Consider the following 20,203-nt stretch of genomic DNA (forward strand, 5'->3'; position numbering starts at 1 on the left):
ACCCCCCCCCCGTTCCAAAAATCCTGGCTACGGGAAAGCAAGGGTATGAACTGCTCACTTTGTCATTAAAGTTATGTCTGTTTTTTTCCTTTGATATCGTATCAAAAACGCAGGAAATGCCTTTTCAGAACTTGGATTTTCCTAGGAGACACCCCTACCTAGGAACCTCGCACCTATGCCGACCCCCCCCCCCCTCGCCTATGTTGCTCGCTGGTCCCTCAGATCCCCCACCCCTCCCCTTCAAAATCCTTGCTACGGGAAAACATCCAGGCTGCTACATTACTTCCGTGTGTGCTGCCGACCCGTGGCAGTGGAATTATGTGAACCAGTGTGCCGCAGGCATTGATAAGGAAGTCAGCCTGCACACAGGGGAGGGAGCGGTCGCCTTGTTTGGACTCCGCGACTTTTGGCCATCTATATAGAACATCTTATGTCTTATGCGTCCTAAAATAGAGACAGCGTTTTCAGTCCGTCCCACAGGCAAGTTAACACAATAGCCGTGAAAAAAATTCAGGGGAAGGAAAACATAGTTTGTGTAATATAGTATATACAACATTGTATACAGTATAAGGGTTAAATAAATTAGAACAATATCATCAGAATTAAAAATTCTCGTGCACACATCTCTAATTTAGGAATCTTATTCAAATAGCGTTTTGAGTCCGTCCTGGCCTTGAGACAACTTGACTCAACAATCATGAACAAAATTCATGGGAAGGAAAACACAATTTATATAAATTACAACGCTTAAATGCTTACAGAAAGTAGATAATATCATAGAATTTCCTGTACACATTTTAAAAAGAAATCTTGTAGCCAGTAGACAAGATGTCTGGGCATTATGTCCGGATATATATTCCATGCAGCCTTGTTTGAGTAGAATAAGACAAAGTTGAGTTGCTGCACGTTTAAATCTCGTTCCATCATCTTCGGATGAAATGTTCGCCTTGAAAACGCGGACGTGATCGCAGGCGAGGTCGTGTCTCAACGGGAATGTCTGGATTTATTTCTTCGCACACAGACGGACGCTTCGGTGTTTCAACATGTCGCGGATTTATGACCTGTTTTCAGGCTGGTATATACAGGCAAATCTGACAGGCGTTTTCCTTCACACTACTACTTCGTCTGTCAACAATTTGCACAACAGGTTATAACTCGAATTCTTTTCAGTTCTCGCCGCAAAAAAAAAAGAAAACAACAGTACGGATGTTTTTGTCTGTACGGTACCATCAAAGACTTAAAGAGCAACACGTTAGCGTACATCTAACCGTCTTTTCAGACGGTATGTTAAGTCTCTAATTGGTCAAACCCGTTTCAAAACACTTCCCAATCTACGATACTAAGCTCTTGATCTTCGTAACGTCGAGCGTTTGAAGTTCATGTCGACAGACTGAAAGCTCGTCACTGTGAGACTTAGCGGGAATATAACTTCTTATGTTGAACGGATGTCGCCGTCTTAAAATGTTAAGAAAAAAAGGAAACATTTACATACCTTCTTAACAAAGTCCCAGTCCTTTAGATCGGGCGGCTCAAGTCTACAAATGGAAAGAAGAAGAAAGAAAACCGTCAGAGGATGTCAGTTACAATGTATCAATCGTCGCGCAGCAGATACAGAATCGTTCGTCTTTTATCTGACTTATTTATCGGACGACGACAAATTTGGTCGACGCGAAATTTTAGACGGTGAGTTTAGAGCGACGTCTGCGGTTCCGTCCTCTGTATAGAAACATGTCGCATTCCGCGTGCGTCTGGTTAAGGTTGGAAGGTCTTTAGAGTCCCGGGGGACCTCGACACGGCATAGGAACGTCACTGTCAGGCACACAGGCGGGCGAGGACGGAAAGGGAAAGGTATTTCGTACATGGACGCAGGGAGAAGGGTGGGGAGGGGGGACAAGGTCAACTTGTGCAGGCGACGCAAACACTGAGACCAAGGAGGTTAGAGGCAGATAACCTCCTTCCTAAGACATCAGCATTGTGCGCTATTTTTTTTCTCACAGAAACACTGCTGCTAGAATCTACTACAGTTGGCAAATTCAACTTTTCAACTCGCACAGGCGACGCAAACACTTAGACCAGGGAGGTTAGAGGCAGACAACCTCATTGCTTAACACTTTGAGCATATCCAATGAGCATATTTGATGAACAAGAAAAAAAAGCTGACGTCTAAGCAAGATGACCTCCTTGCTTAGACATCAGAGTTGTGCACTATTTTTCTTTTTCATCAAATATGTTCATTTTGGGACAAAAACACTGCTGTTGGAATCTACAATACCGTTGGCAAATTCAACTTTTCGTGCGGTTGTAATGGTAAAGGATGCACTGAAATAATAATACATAGAGTGCCACAACATAAATTTGAGTCCTTACCACTTTGGGATAGTCGGATTATGACAATTCCAGCTACAACAGTTACTGTCCTTTGACCAATATCTGAGGTCAATTAACGGTCATATGTGGTGACGCACAGCAAAGACGTTAGTGCGAATTATTGTTATCATAAAAGATAAAGATTCGTCCTATGAGTAAGGATAATGCGAGAGAACGTCATTTTGCTGACGTACAAAAACATCGAAGCTTAAGAAGAATTCAAACTGACGTACCTCTCCGCAGACGAGCCAAGTTGGTCCGCTGAAAGAACAAAACAGGAAATATTATTACTTGAATAGTTTCATCAGGTTGGCAAGACTCTTTTTACACAACCAAGATATGTGTAAATATGTAAATATTGTACCTTTGAGAATGCATCTATAGCAGCGACACCTGTGCTGCTGTGTAATGTGAACCAGTCAGAATTGCCCTGAGGAAGGTGACAGACGGTCACTGAAACTTCGGCTGAATAAAAGATTTGGTTGTGTAAAAAGAGTCTCTTTACTCAGGAAATATTATGTACTTTATAAAGAAGGATACATATGTATACACTAGTACATACTTTAGCGATGTTCATGTGTGTGTTTGTTTGGGTAATGTCAGGAAAATGTTGAGGACATGTTAAGCAAATAAATACAATGCATGGCACTTATAGTCAAACAAAGTGTTATAATGTCACTGAAATATTTCTTAATTCTTGTAGCTATACCAGCTAGCCCACATATGGTTGATATCTCACATCAACTTATAGTGTGACCAATTTCAAGGTGCATTGAGTATCTTAGGGGAAGCAAACATTCGACGTGTAACATAATATTTATTGTATCTTCTGTAAACAAAGCTGTATAAGAAATGTGGTGTGTTCTGAACTGCGATTAAGGTGGTAATTTGAAGTAAACGCTTATGGAAAACACAAGTCGGTTATACACTAGTACATGACAGCCCTGACTCCACCTCTTACTATATAAGTGCCGGCCAATAAAGTGAAATGTAGGTTAAAGTGAAACAGATGATAATACACCAAGCTTGCAGTGTGCCCGACTGCCACAAGGTGGCGCTTTTGTTTCTAAGACCCTATGATCACCTACGTCCCTACCATTTGAGACGGGTATGACTGCAGAAAATAAGAAAATTGAAACGATTAAACTGTTTATTTAATACAGACAGAAAGTGAAGAAGGATTGCACCACTCTTCATCTTGTGCTATCTGTTATCCTCTAGTATGTAGCTTTAGGGACTCTCTTGTCCTCTACTAACGTTTATCCGAACTTGTACGTGAAAGAAGGGAAGTTATGTTTGGAACGACTTTCTTAAACCCCAGGGGAACACTGAGTGACGTTCCGGTTCAAAAGGGCGACCAGAAAATAAGCAAAGTCAGGCATGACTGGGTCGTTCTCTTAGACCTGACCTCCCGCGACCTTTTGAAGAAATGTAACAAATTCGTGATATTTGCACGTCGCTACAGTAAAGTACACAGACCGCGCTGGTTAAGCAGAGGGTGAAAACGTGAAAGTGATCTCGAACCAGTTCAGCTCATTGAAAACTACTCTTCCACTGGTCGTGACAGAGAAGAGAGATGCTATGTACAGTATCGACAGGTCCATAGTATCAGGGAAATTCCCATAGCACAATCAACAGTGGATTACGGCTTAATGTCCTGTCCTAAGAACTGCGACCCTTAACAGTAGCGTGCATGTCGGGTGAGCGACAATAGCTGGGATTCAAACTCCCAACAACTTAGTCCAGAGGCAGGGTAGCTAGCCACTGTGAGTATCTGGTCTTACCCTCACAAATTTCAAACGTAAAGGCAACACAAATTTGCCTGTAAAAAACCTGCTTTTTCTAACAGCTCTTTATTGCCCAAAAGCATATCCAGTTGCTTGAGTGACTGTTTTTGGCGTATCTCATTACCTTGATGTTTAACCTTCACCGACGTACAATACAAATATGGTCTGGCCAATAAGCTCACCATCTAGCACGTCACTGACCTTCCTTAACTCTACCTGACCCCTAGTACCCTCTAGCTCACAAGCACGTTAAAATTCTTGAAAGAAAAACTCCCTAAGTAGGTTACGTTTGCTAGATATCCCAAACTTGCAGCTTTCATCCCTTAAAAGATCTTGGCACGATATGCACGTTATTCCTGTTCTAAATATCTGACGTTAGATCTGCGAACACCGACACCTAATACACAGGGACTCAGTCTGTACTCACGTCTGTACCATAACAAGCTATCTTATGATGGACGTCCCACAAAGTAAGACATCAGGAGTACCAATTCTCTACCGGCTCCACATTAACTGATAATTTTAGTCACTTGTTATTTTGCCCTAAATAGATAATATAGATACTTCATATCTACATACAAGGCGTCTGTAGTTCAGAATATAATCCCAGAGCCAGATGTGAGAAAGTGGGATATTTGTACACTGCTACTTTTTGAAAAAAAAAATAAGAGAGATTAAATCTGATTATAAAATTTGTTCGTTGTCTCACGTAGTTTGAATTTTTGTACAGATAGTAACGTAGTAATCTACAACGAAAATAGAATTAAACAAACGACTCTTAAATTGAATAAAGCACCATCATTTTTCTCATGCACATCACTTGCCAAATCACGGTTCGCGTTGGTCGATCAAGAAGTCGCATCAAAACTTTTGCTGGGAACATTTAGACATCTTCAACAAGAGAAACATTGTATGATGTTTTCATAGTAAAACATTGAACTTTATTCCAACACAAGAGTTACAGAGCGATCAAATTTTCGACGACCACTGTCACCTTCATCAGGATAATTAATGAACAATCACTTCACAACGTGTAACCCTTGTGTTGGAATAAAGTTCGATGTTTTACTATGATTACTACTAACACAGATGAACTTTCATGTTAATTGTATGATGTTTGTTTGTTCGTTCTTGTAGTAGTGTACATAATGTATAGTATCATTCAGAACAAAACTTTTCGTGTTCCAGTCAGTGGTTCTTTTTTTTTATAATATGCTGTAGTGAGCAATACCCACTGATTGTACAATGGATCAATCAGTGGGCAATCAGTGGCTCACAGCTGCCAAGTTCTCAATTGCAGTGAAGGAGGTGTCGATGGACTCTGACTTTGAAGGACTGCAGTCCGTTGTTGTTGATGTTGCCCACAATGGATTCTGGGAGTTGGTTCCAGATCTGAACTCCAGAGTGGATGAAGGTCCGGCCGGTGGAGCTGGTTCTAGATACCGGTTGTGCAAGTGCGTGGGTTGGCATAGCAAGACTAGTTCTGGTTGTGCGTCTGAAGGTGTAAGGCTTGGGGAGCATTGTTTTCAGGCCTGCTGGGCATGTGTCGGTGTGCATTTTGTACAAGAGTGCCGCAGCAGCCACTTGGCGACGGTGCTGAAGAGATGGGATGTTCAGTGTCAACCTGGCTTCTTGTTCGTTTGTTCCTATGATTTTAAGTGCCCTCCTTCGAACAGAATCCAGGAGTCCCAACGAGGTGGCAGGTGCACTCATCCAGCACAGTGAAGCATACTCCATAACACTGCGTACTTGTGCCTTGTACACTGCAGCTCTTCCAATGGGAGTGAGCTTGTGGGCAACTCGCCTCATAGCTCCAAGTTCTTGCTCGGAAAAAAACAGCTATCCACAGTTGGAGTTGATTAGCGCACGTTGGATGCCATTTTCCGGATTGTACTAATGGTTTCTTCAAGAGTGATGATGGAACAAATCTGAATCAACTGCTGCAAACCTCATACCATATGTGTGTCTACTTCAATACTAATGCAAAGAAACGAAGTTCAACTTTTCAAAGTCGGGGAAAGTCTGTAAATACACGCTAAGTTCTGTTTCTATCCTCTTGCAAACTATTCTTTGGTTTTCTCGCACCAAAGCGATTTCAGGGCATGGCAACTACAGTACAGCTACTAGATTTTCAGAGTCAATTTTCTGGTCATTTATTCCATGTAGCACTTTAAAGGAACCCTATCCCATAACATATCTGTGGTCACAAATCCGATGGTTTTGTAGCGTGGGATGGTTGTAGCTACATGTATCTGTACATGTAGGTGGTATCCAAAAACATTAAGAGACTCCTCATGTCGATTGTTTTAGGGCTAGTTCAAATGCTTCAAGTGTGAAATGATCACGAAAATGTGCGGTAAGTGTCAATATCGGACAAATTTCCTCATCCAAAATATTTGTTTTGCCACCCTGAAATTGTGTTGATGTCTTTAAATGCAGGCTAAGTTCTGTTTCTCTCCTCTTGTATCCGTATCGGTATAGCCGGTATAACCATCCTTCGGTATAACACACCAGCTTCGCAGGCAGGCGGCGCGGCGGCAGCTGGCTACATTACACCGAACGACTTGCTACACCTAACCCTTGAACATCTAAATCTAAACATCGCTTAAAGCTATCTAATGATAATTCCCCTACTGTACTTGGTGACAGCGAGTTGTAAACATCAGTTGCAAACTAATCGTTGGTTTCCTTCCTGCCAGACATGAGTTACTTTCTGCCCGACTGGTTTCATTAGCATCCAAACGACAGGGCCTTGTGATTAGGTACAGACAGGTCGCAGGCAAACAGAAAGAGCAAACATTTACAGAAAACTTTCGGCCGCGTGTCAGCAAATACTCTGGAAACACCGCAGTTCTTAACGGCTTGTCTATTTATGTCAACAGTGGCACAAATGATGGACACTAGAAAGCGTGCGAATTTCTCTACTTTCTTTCCGTGTTTGCGACATTATAATCTGGCTTTTATTTACATAGAATAGTGTAATACTTGTTTTTAGATTGTTAAGCCACCTTATAAGTTGCTGTAATGTTTTGTCATGTCTTGGTAAGCCCTTTGTAATAGCCACGGGCACTGGCTAGTTAGGCTGCCCTGGCTGTGAGGGTTGAACAGCCAAACCAATAAATAAATAAAAATAATCTGGCTAGAACACAGTGAACTATACCATGAGTTTTAGTACGACGTTATTCACTCAAATAAAAACATGCAGAGCATTTTGGTGTAAACGAATAAATGAATAAATAGATAGATACATCATATTGTACATTAACAGTTCTGTTAAAAATAATGCCAAAAAAGGAAGAAGCAACCACTGAGAGATCTCTTATTCAAACAAACAAAATCAGGTAGAGAATTTTGGTGTAAACAAATTAATAGATACATTAGTAAATTATACTGTGAATCAACAGTTTTATCAGGAGAGAATGACAAAAAAGGGAGAAAAGATTTCCGTGCCGACTCTCACGGACTATTTCTGGTCTTGTGCCAAGGTCAAAGTCATTTCGACTTCAAGGTCAACATCGTGTTTGGCAGAATACTACGCAGGAATGGGGATTTGATAATGACATGAGGGAGTCACTGCTTTTAGGTCAGTAGTTCATGCATGTTGTTTTTTCCTGCTCTGCTTAGGAAGAGGATTTTCATCTACTTTCTTGTGCAAGTCATTTACGTTGCCATATGCATATTCCTAGTGTATAAGACAAAACGAACTACCAACAGCATACGTATAATAAGATATTAAAATTTCGTAACTCAATTACAATAGATTTCAAGAGACTCGATGCTTGAAATAAATTTGAATATATCTTAGATGCAATAACTTTCACAATGCAAAAATAGGTAAATATATAAGAGAGCTTTGTTATTAGAAAAAATACGGAAACTCGTAATTAGCCCCTCTCTATTATAACACTATATCAAAGACTTATGCTTGCAGTTGTTGTTTTAGTACTAAGGATGTTAAGTTTTATTCCATGCCTTTCTTTTTGTACTATGTTCAATATAGTTGTTGTCATACATTGTACCATGTACAATTGTCGTGCAATAAAGTTCTGTACCCACCTGTCTTAGTATTATCATTTATATACGAATTAATCCGATTTGGAGTTCCTAATGCGCCAGGGTACACCCTCCCCCTTCCTTCACTGATCTAAATATAGCAGCACTTTCTCCAGTATAAGACTCTTGGTCCACAATATTTACTCGTAAAGCCTAGTGGTGGTCTGATAATACTTTTATACGTTCTTTGCGAGTCTTAAAGAAATTGTGTCTTCACTCTAAAAAGAATATACTTATATACTAAAGAATTTTAAAAGCCTTAGACTACAATTAAGCTAAATATCAGAAACATTGTTTGTAGTTGTTTTGAATGTTTCCCAGTAGATTAATGTAAAGAAAGAATAACTGGCTATTACCTGCAATGTTGCTATAACAATGTTGCTACATCAATGTTGCGGCTTGCACACTATGTTTGTAAATCAGGACAAAGTGCAACAGAATTGTTGCAAACTCAGTCACATTCTGGGCGTTAAGATATTTCGGCGAGTCATGTCAGAAACGCGAAGCATTTAGACGCTTAACGCAATTATGGCTCCAGTGCTTGACTGGTCACAACCGGTTATACATGTAGTTTTTTTAAGACCGTGGATTACACTATACTCACACTGTGTTTTAAAGTTTTAATACGAACTTTTGTTGAAGAGAATTTTAAAAAATCCTGGTAGGTAGAAGAAATGTGAAGTGCTGTGTTGTGTTTATTTTCTTGTTTGTGTCTATTACTTAACGTATGATTGTTAAGGGTCGGTTTTGGTTTCGTTCATTTATCTCCGTTGGTAGATTTAGCTGGAAAATCTCGCTGTAAATGAAAAGACAAAAACAAGAAGGGCGCGTGTAAATGTTTGTAGATTTAAGATCACTTGAAACAAGACAAATCCTACCTTGTGTGTCAAGTGAGTGTTAGAGTGAATGTAGCCTCAACTAGCTTCCTTCCGGGCAACGCAGTGGCAACTTAGTCCCAAGGCACGGTAGGACGAAGTGGCTGAACTCTAGGCTAACGTTGCTACACCAGCGTGTATTAAATTTTTAAAGAATGTCTAAAATAAACAAAAAATCCTACCTTGTGCATCAAGCGCTAAAGTGAATTTAGCCTCTCCAAGCTCGTTCCGGGCAACGCAAAGGTAATTCCCAAAGCACGGCACGTCGAAGCGGCTGATTTCTAGGCTTACGCTGTTGCCCTTCTCCGCTAAACGAAAGCCCGCGAGGCCGGCGGTGTCTTTACCGTTGAAGTACCAGGTAACGGTCGGACGGGGGTTGCCCTGTACCCCACAGGTTAGCGACAAGGGCTGCCCTAGCTGGATCGCTAGCTCCTGGGGACTCGAAACGATCTTCGGCGGCGATTTTGGACCTGCGGCCGGGGGAGCCATCTCTGTTAGTACGCCCAACACTCTCAACCCAACACTGACCCAAATCTCAAAATACGCCCCCCGTTTTGTATTGTATGTATTATCTCTTACCACCGTATGGATCAAATCGACTTAATTAAGTCCAACCAACAATCTGAAAGCGCTAGATATATTTACCTTTTCGCACTCTTCCGCGGAAATTTGTCCCCGGCCAAGAACAACAAAGCTGATGGCTGATATCGGCGGGGTGGGGTTCGTTAGCACAGGCTAAGTCGGACCGACGGTATCTACCGCACGCCTCGCACACATGCAGGCGGCTATATTTGGGGTTCCCGGGGAGTTGTCGCCAAACTAAGAAACCCCTGAGACATGGCGAGAAATATGGAACGGTCTAAAGACCGGACCCCTGAGGGAGCGGCCATGTGCATATAAGGCAATGCGAGAACTCGAGGCACGCCAGCCCAAGTTGGACCGCTCCCTACTTTGATAAGATCCCGTCAGAAGATGGCTACGCGCTAGTCCCCTCGCCAGCTGCCTTGGTCATCGGACGTCCCACTCAATTTGTAACCGTGGATAAAACTGCGGTGTTATCTACCATCGTGTGTTGCTATTCTTGTTGCGGGATTATGCGACGAAAAATTCACTTTCTTGGAAGCGTCGTACTCAAGCGCTAGCTGCAGTAAAAAACTAAACGGCGGTCTTATTGAAATCAGCCGTCGCTGGGATGTTTTGTAGCTTTCTTTGTAGCTTTCTGCTCAAGTTGTGGCAGCAGCCCTGTGTCGCTACTAACTACGGTATTGTAATATTTCAAGAAGAAAAAATCCGCAGGGCATTTTTTTCTCTCGTTTCAGTCACAGGCGACAAGTTTGCGATGCAAAGACGGGTTAGACTTCAACATCAAATCCAACGTTGTCTCTCTCGAGTATGGTAGGCTAGGCTATAGGGGGGAGTGTGAAAATGTTTATCAACTTTTTTCGTACCCCGTAGTAAAATATGCATATCTATGGAGGTTAGTCCACGTTCATCCGGTAGCGTCTCTGCTATGTTGACTATTTGCCATGCCTTGCCATGTATCAAAGTTCCGGGTTTTAGTTTCTACAGAATGGGAGGAACTCGATACATATGGCTCTTACAAACGGATTGTTAGATTTACAAGCAGGAGTTATGGTGTTAAGGATGCTCAAAGAAGTGAAAGCAGTACTCAAACACATTCACATATATGGTGACAGGAGTCTAAATCCCACCTGCTATAAAATTGCAACATTAAACATAATAACATTATAACATTACATGACACATCGTGCAGCTGCAAGAATGAAACACTGTCAAACATGTACAAGTGATCATCTCGATACAAGGACCACCTGTCCATTGTTAACTATCATTTGGTTGTTATCAATTAGTTGAAGATCAAGTGCATGTACAATGTATATGGCCTCTGGCTTCTTCCCGCACATTTCATATATTTATGGTATTTTTTCTACACTTTGTATTGACACTATGTGCAAGTTAAGAAAACAAAAAATGTCACCACGTTTTCGTGGTCTCTTTATATTTTCACATATTTTTTTTTTGCACTCACACAAGCATTGAGAATCCTGAGAATCTACAGTGACTACCTGTCCACATAGACCAGATTTTATCGGTCCATTGAGTGGTCTACTTGGCTGTGGTAACATAGTATAATATTCTCGTATTTCAGCCTAAAGTCACCATGTCCTTTCCCAAATCGTTGGCTACTCTACATGTAGCTTACGGTTGGCGACAGTACTGCAAGTATTGGAAATATATACTGTGAACTGACGGAAATAAATACGCGCAAAACTGCAGAGACTGCACGATATGATTGTGCATTTCCACGCTAGAAAATTAGCAACTCACAGCCCTATTCTGGAACTGAGAATTTTGTCACAGAACTTTTACCTCCAGGAAAAAAGCATCAGCCACGACCTAGAAATGTATGCGGTGGCCGGACAGAAATAAATACACACAAAACCGCAGAGACTGCATGATATGGCACATTTCCACGCTAGAAACTTAGCAACTCTACTCAGGGCTAAGTTCGAGGACTGCGAAATTTCTCACAGAACGCTTACCCTCAATAAAAAGCATGTAACTATTGCCCCCCTCCCCACCTGCAAAAGCCAAAGTTGCATGTATCTGACCTACTGACGGACTTAAACACGCGCAAAACTGCAGAGACTACGCGATATAATGGTACATTCTACGCTAGAAACTTAGCAACTCTACTCAGTGCTCAGTTCGAGGACTGCGAACATTCTCACAGAGCGCTTTCCCTCAGTGAAAAGTATCAGACAACGCGTAACTATTGCCCCCCTCCCCACCTGCCAAAGTTACAAGCATCGACATACTACGTTTTCGCGATTTCGAATGTAACCCTTTCTAGATACATTTCCAACTCATGGCTACTTAAATTCAACACTATCCTACGACTCCTACCTTTTTTTTTAGAAGCCGGCGGCGGTTGTGGAGCGAAATTTTACCTCAGAAACATCTGAGATGTTTTCTTGCCTCTGCAGACGACATTTTCAGATTCTGGCGGCAAGGTCTGACGTCACAGAGCAATAGCCAATGGCGGACCAGCTTATCCCCACCTCGTACCCAGGATAGTATACAACGCGTGTAACCGCAATCTATGGAGGCTCTGGGCACGAGATTAGGGATACCCATTTCAGCACCAAGGACATCACCAGTTACTGCTATTGACAGCCATATGAATGTATTTTTCTTAGGCTTCGACTTATTTTTAGGCGTTTTCTATGTGTTAGGCGTTTGCTTTGGGCTTTCTTTTTTTGTACCAACATCTTTTTCTACGCTAGCAAAATGGCAAATGGTTACTCCATGACCAATTTGATACTGTATTGGAGCCACCAAAAGATCTGCTTGGAGATTACTCTGTGCTCTTTGGGGTGAAAAAACAACATATCACTATGAAAAGCTACCACGTGATTGTTTCCCATATGGGTATAACCTAAACTTTTCAAGTCCAAGGTCAACAAACATCTGTCCTCACTGGCTGTACAGTAACCCAAAACATTTTGAGTGGCTCTCATGAGACTTTTTTTGTGGTGAATCATGAAGTAAATACACAAAGCTGCTCCTGGTGTTTCTTAGTATATTATGAAAATATTTTATATTCTATAGGCATGCCCTTGATAAGATAAAAAATGATAGTGTCAAACTCATAAAAGAATAAATGTGTTTATAAGCTAATCATCACTTTATTCACGTTTCAAGGCTCAGTGTCCCATTGTCAAAGAAATTATTGCAACGTAACAAAAATACAAAAGAAACAAAATCAGCAAACCTATTGACAACGACGAACTAAGAATAAGCATCATTACATGTAAATCAAAGTACAGAAAGTGCATAAGGTGAAATATCAAGAATAAGCAATGACAAAACCATATGATTTCATGACATATCATAAACAGAAATTTTGGATGAAGGTCAGACACCCAGGTAGAATATAACTTAATATTAACAAAATACATCAAGGAACTGGATAAAATCTTAGAAGAGTCAGATGTTTCAGAAAGCATCTGCTATTTGTCAACAGTAACTGAGAATGAGTCTAAAAACAAGTATAACCTATATATAAAGATTTTGAGCACCTCTTGAATAGAACGTAATACAGAAACAAAAAAACAAGCAACTGGATACATCACTCAAGTGACAGGCGTTACAGATAGCATTTGCTATGTTACATCTATCATTTTTTATCAGTTACTGAAAGTATATTCTGTAACTGATATGTTAGGAAAGACACTTCCTTTCCCCACACTGGGCCCCCTTCATAGATACTGGATACAGCTTTCTCTTTGGTCGGACGATTACGTCACATCTGTCCCGTAAGCCTTTGCGGTTGTGAGCGTGTCGCTGCTCTGACGTCATCGGACCTGTTCGAACAGAATTTTTGTTTTAGTTTCATTTCAATCATGCTGAGAATAAGGCCTTTAAACAAGGGTAAACTACAACAAACAACACATACTGCAACTGACCAAAAACTCTCCTAAGACGCAGCTACCTAATATCTGTATCTGTATAGCCGGTATAACCTAGCGCCTTGTGCTCAAAATGCAGTTGCGACTCTTTTTCTCTTTACCTTGACCTTGGTACACGACCACACCTAACATCCACTGTTTTGTGCCCAGGTTTATGTAAACACTCCAAACCACAAGAGTTTGAAGTACTCTGAAGACTTGTTGAGTGTCTCTCCTGCAAAGAGGGTCGCGTGCTGTGCTTATTTAGAGTAAAGTACACAAAACCAAGCTAGCGTGTGTATACAGTATTATTGTTTCCGTGAATAGTTTCATCAGGTTGGTAAGCCACTGAGTAAAGAGACTCTTTTTACATTTACACAACCAAGTCTTTTATTCAGCCGACGTTTCAGTGACCGTCTGTCACCTTCCTCAGGGTAATTCTAACTTGTTCACATTGCACTGCAGCACAGGTGTCGCTGCTATAGATGCATTCCCAAACGTACAATATTTACAAATCTATACATATGCGTGATTACAGTCAGAATTGTCCTGAGGAAGGTGACAGACGGTCACCGAAACGTCGTCTGTAAACGAACCACTTGGTTGTGTAGAAAGAGTCTCTTTAGTCAGTGACTTACCAACCTGATGAAACTATTCACGGATACAAGGTGGCGTGTGTATCTACAGTATCACTATTGTATTACAGGGAACACATCTTTATAGATATTACTAGTATCTTGAAATGAAAGCAGACCAATGATTGACACTTGCCAGAAATACTGGACGTCAGCTGGCTGGCCCTGAGACACCCCCACGGGCTTGGGTAGTGGAACAGTCCGTAGGCGCGTGACGTCACTCACGATAAGGTCTTTGTCTTGGTAATATCTGAACATAGAAACATAGACAAAAGGATGTCAAAATTTGCTGAAATTTCTTGTGCATGCTTTCTTCCTTTCTCTCTTTCTGCGCCTCTCTAAATGCTCAAAGCTGTACACTTAATTGTCTTATACATGACAACCTATAACTGAATTCAATTCTTTCTTTCTTTTTCTTTCTTTCTTTCTTTCTTTCTTTCTTTCTTTCTTTCTTTCTTTCTTTCTTTCTTTCTTTCTTTCTTCTTTCTGAATGCTTGTTTACGTGCGCACGTTTGTTTAATATATACTACAAATATTTCTGTCTTCTTCAAATATTCCATTTTCTCACTTCCTCTGTGGGTATTTGTTTGTTTGTTTGTTTGTTTGTTTGTTTGTTTGTTTGTTTGTTTGTTTCCCACCTGCCGTGAGTTGTATCTGTGACCCTCTGTAGCACGAAGTGGTTGGAGCAGTCCAGCACGTTCCCAGGGCCCCGCGTCTCGTCCCCAGGACCCCACGGCTCTTGATGCACGCTGACGATCAGACAGAAGGACGCTGACATCACCGCTGCCATGGAAACCAAACTCAGGGTCTTACTCAGCTGCATCTTTAGGGTCTGAAAAACATCATTGTTCAAACGTTTGTTGTGTTGAAACCGAGGATTGAGGTGTTCAAGAATTCATTCTTTCCCAGAACTATCGCAGAGTGGAACTCGCTGTCACCAAGTACAGTAGGGGCATTGTCAATAGATAGCTTTAAACAATGTTTAGAGTTAGATGCTCAGGGGTTAGGTGTAACAAGTTGTTCTACAGCTAAACTGCGTAAACCTGAAGTTGTCCTTTGTATTGCGTGTTACCTTATGATATTAGATCGGCTTGTACTTTATATGGTCGTTCCAAAACACCTCTGCTCGCGCCTTGTTCCTACTCGTCCTGTGCCTGTGTGATATGAAAGTTCCGAGTTAGATTACATGTGTACAACTCTAGAATTACAGGCTCTTACATCACTGAAATCGTTGTATAAGCCATTGCATAAAACAGTCTGTTGTATAAAACAGAATCTGTCCGCGTAAATATGATATCAACTCACAACTGGCGCAAAACCCTTTGATACGGCTGGAGTCAGTTTCGATGCGAAAAAGTCGAAAAAAGGAGATTTCTCTACACAAAATGATAAAAATCGAGAACAGCGAACCGAAATCCTTACATCAGTTTTGTTTGTTAAATCTATTGTTGTTTATTGTTGATGCACAGTATAAATTTGATCTCAATTGGAACAATACCTATTGATACCGACGAAGATCAGCTTCAATTCTAGAAAGTCGAAAAAGGGAGACTCTTCTACACAAAATGATGAAAATATCGAGAATGAACTAAAATCCGCCCAGTGCCAGTTTGTTAAATCTATTGTTTTTGTTGACTCTTAATATAAATATGATATCAATTGACACAATACCTTTTGATATCGATACAGCCTAAGTTCAGCTTTGATGGCAGAAAATTCGAAAGTCGAAAAAAGACATAATGAAAATCGAGAAAAGCGAAGTAAAAATCCACCCAGCACCAGTTTGTTAAATCTATTGTTGTTTGTTGACTCTCAGTATAAATTTGATATCAAATGACACAATACCTTTAGATACAGCCGACGTTCAGCTTCGATGCGATGCGAGAAAGTCGATTCTTCTACACAAAATGATGAAAATATCGAGAATGAACTGAAATCCGTCCAGTACCAGTTTGTTAAATCTATTGTTTCTTGTTGACTCTTAACATAAATATGATATCAATTGACACAATACCTTTTGATATCGATACAGCCAAAATCAGCTTCAATGGCAGTAAGTCGAAAAGAAGTCGACGCAAAATGACGAAATTGAAGAAAAGCGGAGTAAAAATCCACCCATCACCAGTACGGTGTTAAATTTGTTGCAGTATAAATTTGATATAAAATGACACAATACCTTTTGCTACAGCGAAAGTTCAGCTTCGATGCGATGCGAGAAAGTCGATTCTTCTACACAAAATGATGAAAATCGAGAGCAAAATAAAATCCGCCCAGCAGCAGTGGGTACGCTGTAAATCTGTTGTTGTTGTTGACGCCCTGCGTGCCTGTATTATAAAGGCGCCGGATATGATGATATGAAGGACACGTTAAAACCACTTGTTTCACAAAACCCACAAAAACAACCACCACCTGACTCAGCGGTGTGACGTCACGCGTCCTTGACGTAATGGGACAGGGAATGTTCCAGAGCTTTCGTCTTTTCTTTATGAAAATTGCAACAACAAGAATGGTGGAGCACTAGGTAGCAAATCCTGTTGATGCCATGCTCCACATAATCTCCAAGCAGATCCCTCTCGGTGGCAAAAAGACAGTATCAAATTGTCCATGGCCATGCAGTATCCATTAGCCAGAGAAGGTCCGCGGCCACCAACGTTGGTGGGGATCAGGACAAAAAAACGGCCATAGATAAAAAGGTAACGATCATTCCCCCACAACCTCTGCTTGGAGAGTATGCACCACACACTATGAAACATACGTACAACACTGTAACAATACTAAGGCATAGATAAACCATCCTGTGATACATTGCTTCTACTATTACGTGATTTGTTTTGACTATACTGAAGAAGCCACCACAGACGAAACAAGTATTAGCGTGGATGGTTTATTTTAGATCTGTCTTTTAAAATACACAAACACACGTGCGCGCAACACACACAGCATACTAGTACTAAGTAATTTCGCATATGGGTTCCACATGACGACCGCTTTTCTGATGCAGCGTCGACCAAAAATCCATAAAATGCGCATTACGTTCTGTGTGAAACTTAGGATTACTAATGATTGCGTCATCAACATAAGCTGTTTTGGTATCGAACACACAGAAAAAGAGATCATCGGACCGTTCGACTCTGAACAACACTTGGGCGGAACGGATAAACACTCCAGACACTCCAGATGGTCGAGATTCCCTCACGAACTCTCCAGTTCCGGCAAGAACACTCGCGGCGACAGGAACTGTTTTGACACCGCAGGCTGAAGTTGCTCCTGAAGGTCAATGTTACATAGATGCTATATGAATTCGGCCACCAGGCGGCGCTATGTTTTAATCATTCCGGGTGTTCGAAGAAAAACAGAGGTTTCGATGTGTTCGATCGAACACCACAAGGTGTACAAAATAGAACAGAGGGTTCGATGTGTTTGATCGAACATCATAAGGTGTTCGAAATAGAACAGAGGATTCGACGATATTCTGTGATGCATTAAGTACTTTTAATGGACACAGGGATTTAAGATCATAAAAATGTGTACACCATTACAGTGTGTTTAAAACTCAATTTTATAGTATTATTGGCTGGTTATTGGATTTCTGCACAGTAAGGAATAATCACCACAATTCGTTCTGCTATGGATGTCCCAATTTTTTATTTCTCAAACCTGCAGAGGATTCAGGTTTTACATGTCTCCATGCAACATTATTCCATGCCGTCTGCGCCACCAGTGAATCCAAGTGTTATAAACCACATCGATAAGGTATTGTAGTAACGCAAAACACGTACACTACGTACTCTGATTAAAATGCTTGTTGAACACCCAGAGAAATTAGTCATAGACTATCTAAAATACATTACCTAGTGGCTAACTATTATCTCCTCCAACAATCCCACACAGCTACTGAAACAGTAGCAGATCACACAGTCAGTTAGTTAGCATGTTTGGGGCCTACGTTGTTGTTGTCGTTGTTTTTACATCGTTGTTTATAATTACTGTGAGGCTCTAAAACAACATTATACATCGCTCCTGTACGTGCAGAAAACCCTCCATTGACTGACTCCGGCCCGGTCTCTCTTTTGCTAGTGTTCTCAAAGCCAGGTTGTGCTTGATCAAGGCTCAAAATGTTCACAATGTTCGCAGCAGCTTTTAGAATTGAAACTAACCATTTCGTTTTGATGTATTGATGCCCGTTTCACCCAATCCTGGTATTGTCGAGCAGAGCTACCCCTGCTGTCATCTACCGTTCTGGAGGAGAATTCGACAGCTACCAAGAACTCCTAACTGTTACAAGATTTTCAAGCTAATTAGCCATGCCGTTTTAAGTTTACCTGTTTGCGGTATTTGACAACACGAGTTCAAAAAGAGAAAAAACATTGACATGATTTTAGGCCGTTAAAGAGAACTTCATGATATTGGTGGCAAACGGAAAGATAATTGCAATACCAAGCTTATACATGATTAAATGTTAAGTTGAGTTTAAGAAAAAAAATAACAGAGGCCATAACTCGGCGCTCGCTGGCCCAGAAGCAAAGACAACTGAACGGCACACTAGTTGCTGAACGTTGTCGGCTTCTGTCTGACCTGTACCTAACCGAACATGCCACAGTAGGTCAGAACCAGGTGAGCCAGAGCGATGACTGCCAACGCGCTACCGGGAACGGTAGTAGCAACACTCGCCCCGGATTCTGTCAAAAGGTAAAAGAAAAGGCAAAACGTAAATCCATTTTAAGAAAAAGAACTGCCGTCTTCAATACGTTTATCAAGGGCATGAAACATTTTGATTCTTGGTGAAAACGCTTCTACATAGATTTAGGATCTTAACAAATCATTCAGGGTTAAAACCCTGATGATTCATCAAAACAGTCCAGTGTTCTTACCGCCATTCTCTTCCATGCCTGTTGTGTCGTCAACAGGCTCTGTCGGCTCCGGCTGCACTTCATTGGTCAAACCGCTAGGAGGCGTTGTAGGGTCAGGCATCCCACCTCTGAACTGACCGTCAGGAGTCGTTGCGGGGTCCGCCTGCACTTTTGTCTTCAGATCGCCAGGAGGCGTTGTGGGGTCCGCCTGCACTTCTGTGGTCAGATCGCCAGGAGGCGTTGTGGGGCCCGGCAGCACTTCTGTGGTCAGATCGCCAGGAGGCGTGGTGGGTTCCACCTGCACTTCTGTGGTCAGATCGACAGGAGTCGCTGTCAGTTAAACCCACAAACACCGTACAAACATGAGCTATCAAAAACGTCTTGCTAGCAAAGAAACTGGAGAAGTAGCATTTGCAAAGCAAATGCATAATGTCATACATTCACATACATGCACTACTAGTATATGGTGACAGGAGCAGAGCAGACCATGAAATTGCAACATTATGTAGCCCAACACCAGTCACCATGGTGACAGACGTCAATAAATCATGCCATTGGTCAGGTCAGAGGTCACTGTTTGGAGAAGAAGAAGAGGAAGAAACTGGGCAAAAACATACTTTTCCTTCGGTAAACATAAATATGCTCAATGCATTCAAACCTTACCCGTGTAGGAAACCTGGAACCCCTGAGTCGTTTCACTCTCATCAGAATCAAACTTCACGAACATCTTGTTAGATGTGCTGGTGATGGGGTCGACTGACAGCTCTATATATGGCAAGAAATTGGACATAGCAAACCATGGTGCATTTCAAAACCTAACAGAAAACCTAACATTGAATGATATTGCACCCAGGGGAATTCACTGGTTTTCAACCTCATTTCTTACTGCTGCCCTGCCTAACACCCAACACAAACAGCTTGGCTCACTGTTGTTACGTTTGTTACATGTTTGTAATTGCAATTCCAGGAAACGTAGACAGGTGGCGCAAATGTCACACTCTCTGCAGCTGGGCTGTCTTTTCTTCCATGCAGACACTGTATAGAAAAACATGACATGCATTTTCAACTGCTGTCTAACATCTAACACCATGGTCCATTAGGTCCACATGTGGTTATCTGCATCTGGTAGTCAGGGATCCTTGTACTGTTAGATTCTCTTGTTAG

The 20,203-nt window shown here is 41.4% G+C and overlaps 3 protein-coding genes across 5 annotated transcripts in view; all 3 read right to left on the reverse strand.

Annotated features, from left to right (window-relative positions):
* The window catches only part of LOC109461700 (obscurin-like), an 88,717-nt gene extending 79,057 nt beyond the window's left edge, over positions 1 to 9,660 (reverse strand). Inside the window, 3 exon segments of the mRNA XM_019758086.1 lie at positions 1,493 to 1,535; positions 2,601 to 2,628; positions 9,265 to 9,660. Coding sequence (XP_019613645.1) covers positions 1,493 to 1,535; positions 2,601 to 2,628; positions 9,265 to 9,571 — 378 coding nt within the window. The 5' untranslated portion in view covers positions 9,572 to 9,660.
* A 3,116-nt stretch (positions 9,661 to 12,776) lies between these two features.
* LOC109461683 lies at positions 12,777 to 16,491 on the reverse strand. Of its 3 annotated transcripts, XM_019758063.1 has the most exons (6): positions 16,366 to 16,491; positions 16,035 to 16,087; positions 15,262 to 15,343; positions 14,828 to 15,021; positions 14,326 to 14,439; positions 12,777 to 13,470 (listed from the first exon to the last, which is right to left on the reverse strand). In XM_019758063.1, the coding sequence occupies exons 4-6, from the start codon at positions 15,010 to 15,012 to the stop codon at positions 13,410 to 13,412; spliced, it is 360 nt and encodes a 119-aa protein (XP_019613622.1). In that variant the 5' UTR covers positions 15,013 to 15,021; positions 15,262 to 15,343; positions 16,035 to 16,087; positions 16,366 to 16,491; the 3' UTR covers positions 12,777 to 13,409. The 3 variants fall into 3 exon arrangements, with proteins under 3 accessions (XP_019613622.1, XP_019613623.1, XP_019613624.1); XM_019758064.1 differs by lacking the exon at positions 16,035 to 16,087; XM_019758065.1 differs by lacking the exons at positions 15,262 to 15,343; positions 16,035 to 16,087.
* Positions 16,492 to 18,770: 2,279 nt separating this feature from the next.
* LOC109461663 (bone morphogenetic protein 1-like) overlaps positions 18,771 to 20,203 on the reverse strand; it is a 7,789-nt gene continuing 6,356 nt past the window's right edge. Inside the window, exons 5-7 of the mRNA XM_019758044.1 lie at positions 19,703 to 19,795; positions 19,061 to 19,369; positions 18,771 to 18,868 (exon numbers count right to left, since the gene is read on the reverse strand). Of these exons, the coding sequence (XP_019613603.1) occupies positions 18,771 to 18,868; positions 19,061 to 19,369; positions 19,703 to 19,795 (500 nt within the window). The remainder of the gene's footprint in view (positions 18,869 to 19,060; positions 19,370 to 19,702; positions 19,796 to 20,203) is intronic.

Source organism: Branchiostoma belcheri, unplaced genomic scaffold (assembly GCF_001625305.1).
Source record: "Branchiostoma belcheri isolate BF01 breed outbred unplaced genomic scaffold, Haploidv18h27 scaffold95, whole genome shotgun sequence".
NCBI classification, from domain to species: domain Eukaryota; kingdom Metazoa; phylum Chordata; class Leptocardii; order Amphioxiformes; family Branchiostomatidae; genus Branchiostoma; species Branchiostoma belcheri.

Coding starts and splice junctions, on each gene's coding strand:
- LOC109461683 (XM_019758065.1), bottom strand. CDS start 15,012: ATGCAGCTGAGTAAGACCCTGAGTTTGGTTTCCATGGCAGCGGTGATG. Junction 14,440..14,827: donor ACAGATACAACTCACGGCAG/GTGGGAAACAAA, acceptor TTCTATGTTCAG/ATATTACCAAGACAAAGACC. Junction 13,471..14,325: donor GCTGACGTCCAGTATTTCTG/GCAAGTGTCAAT, acceptor CTGTTCGAACAG/GTCCGATGACGTCAGAGCAG.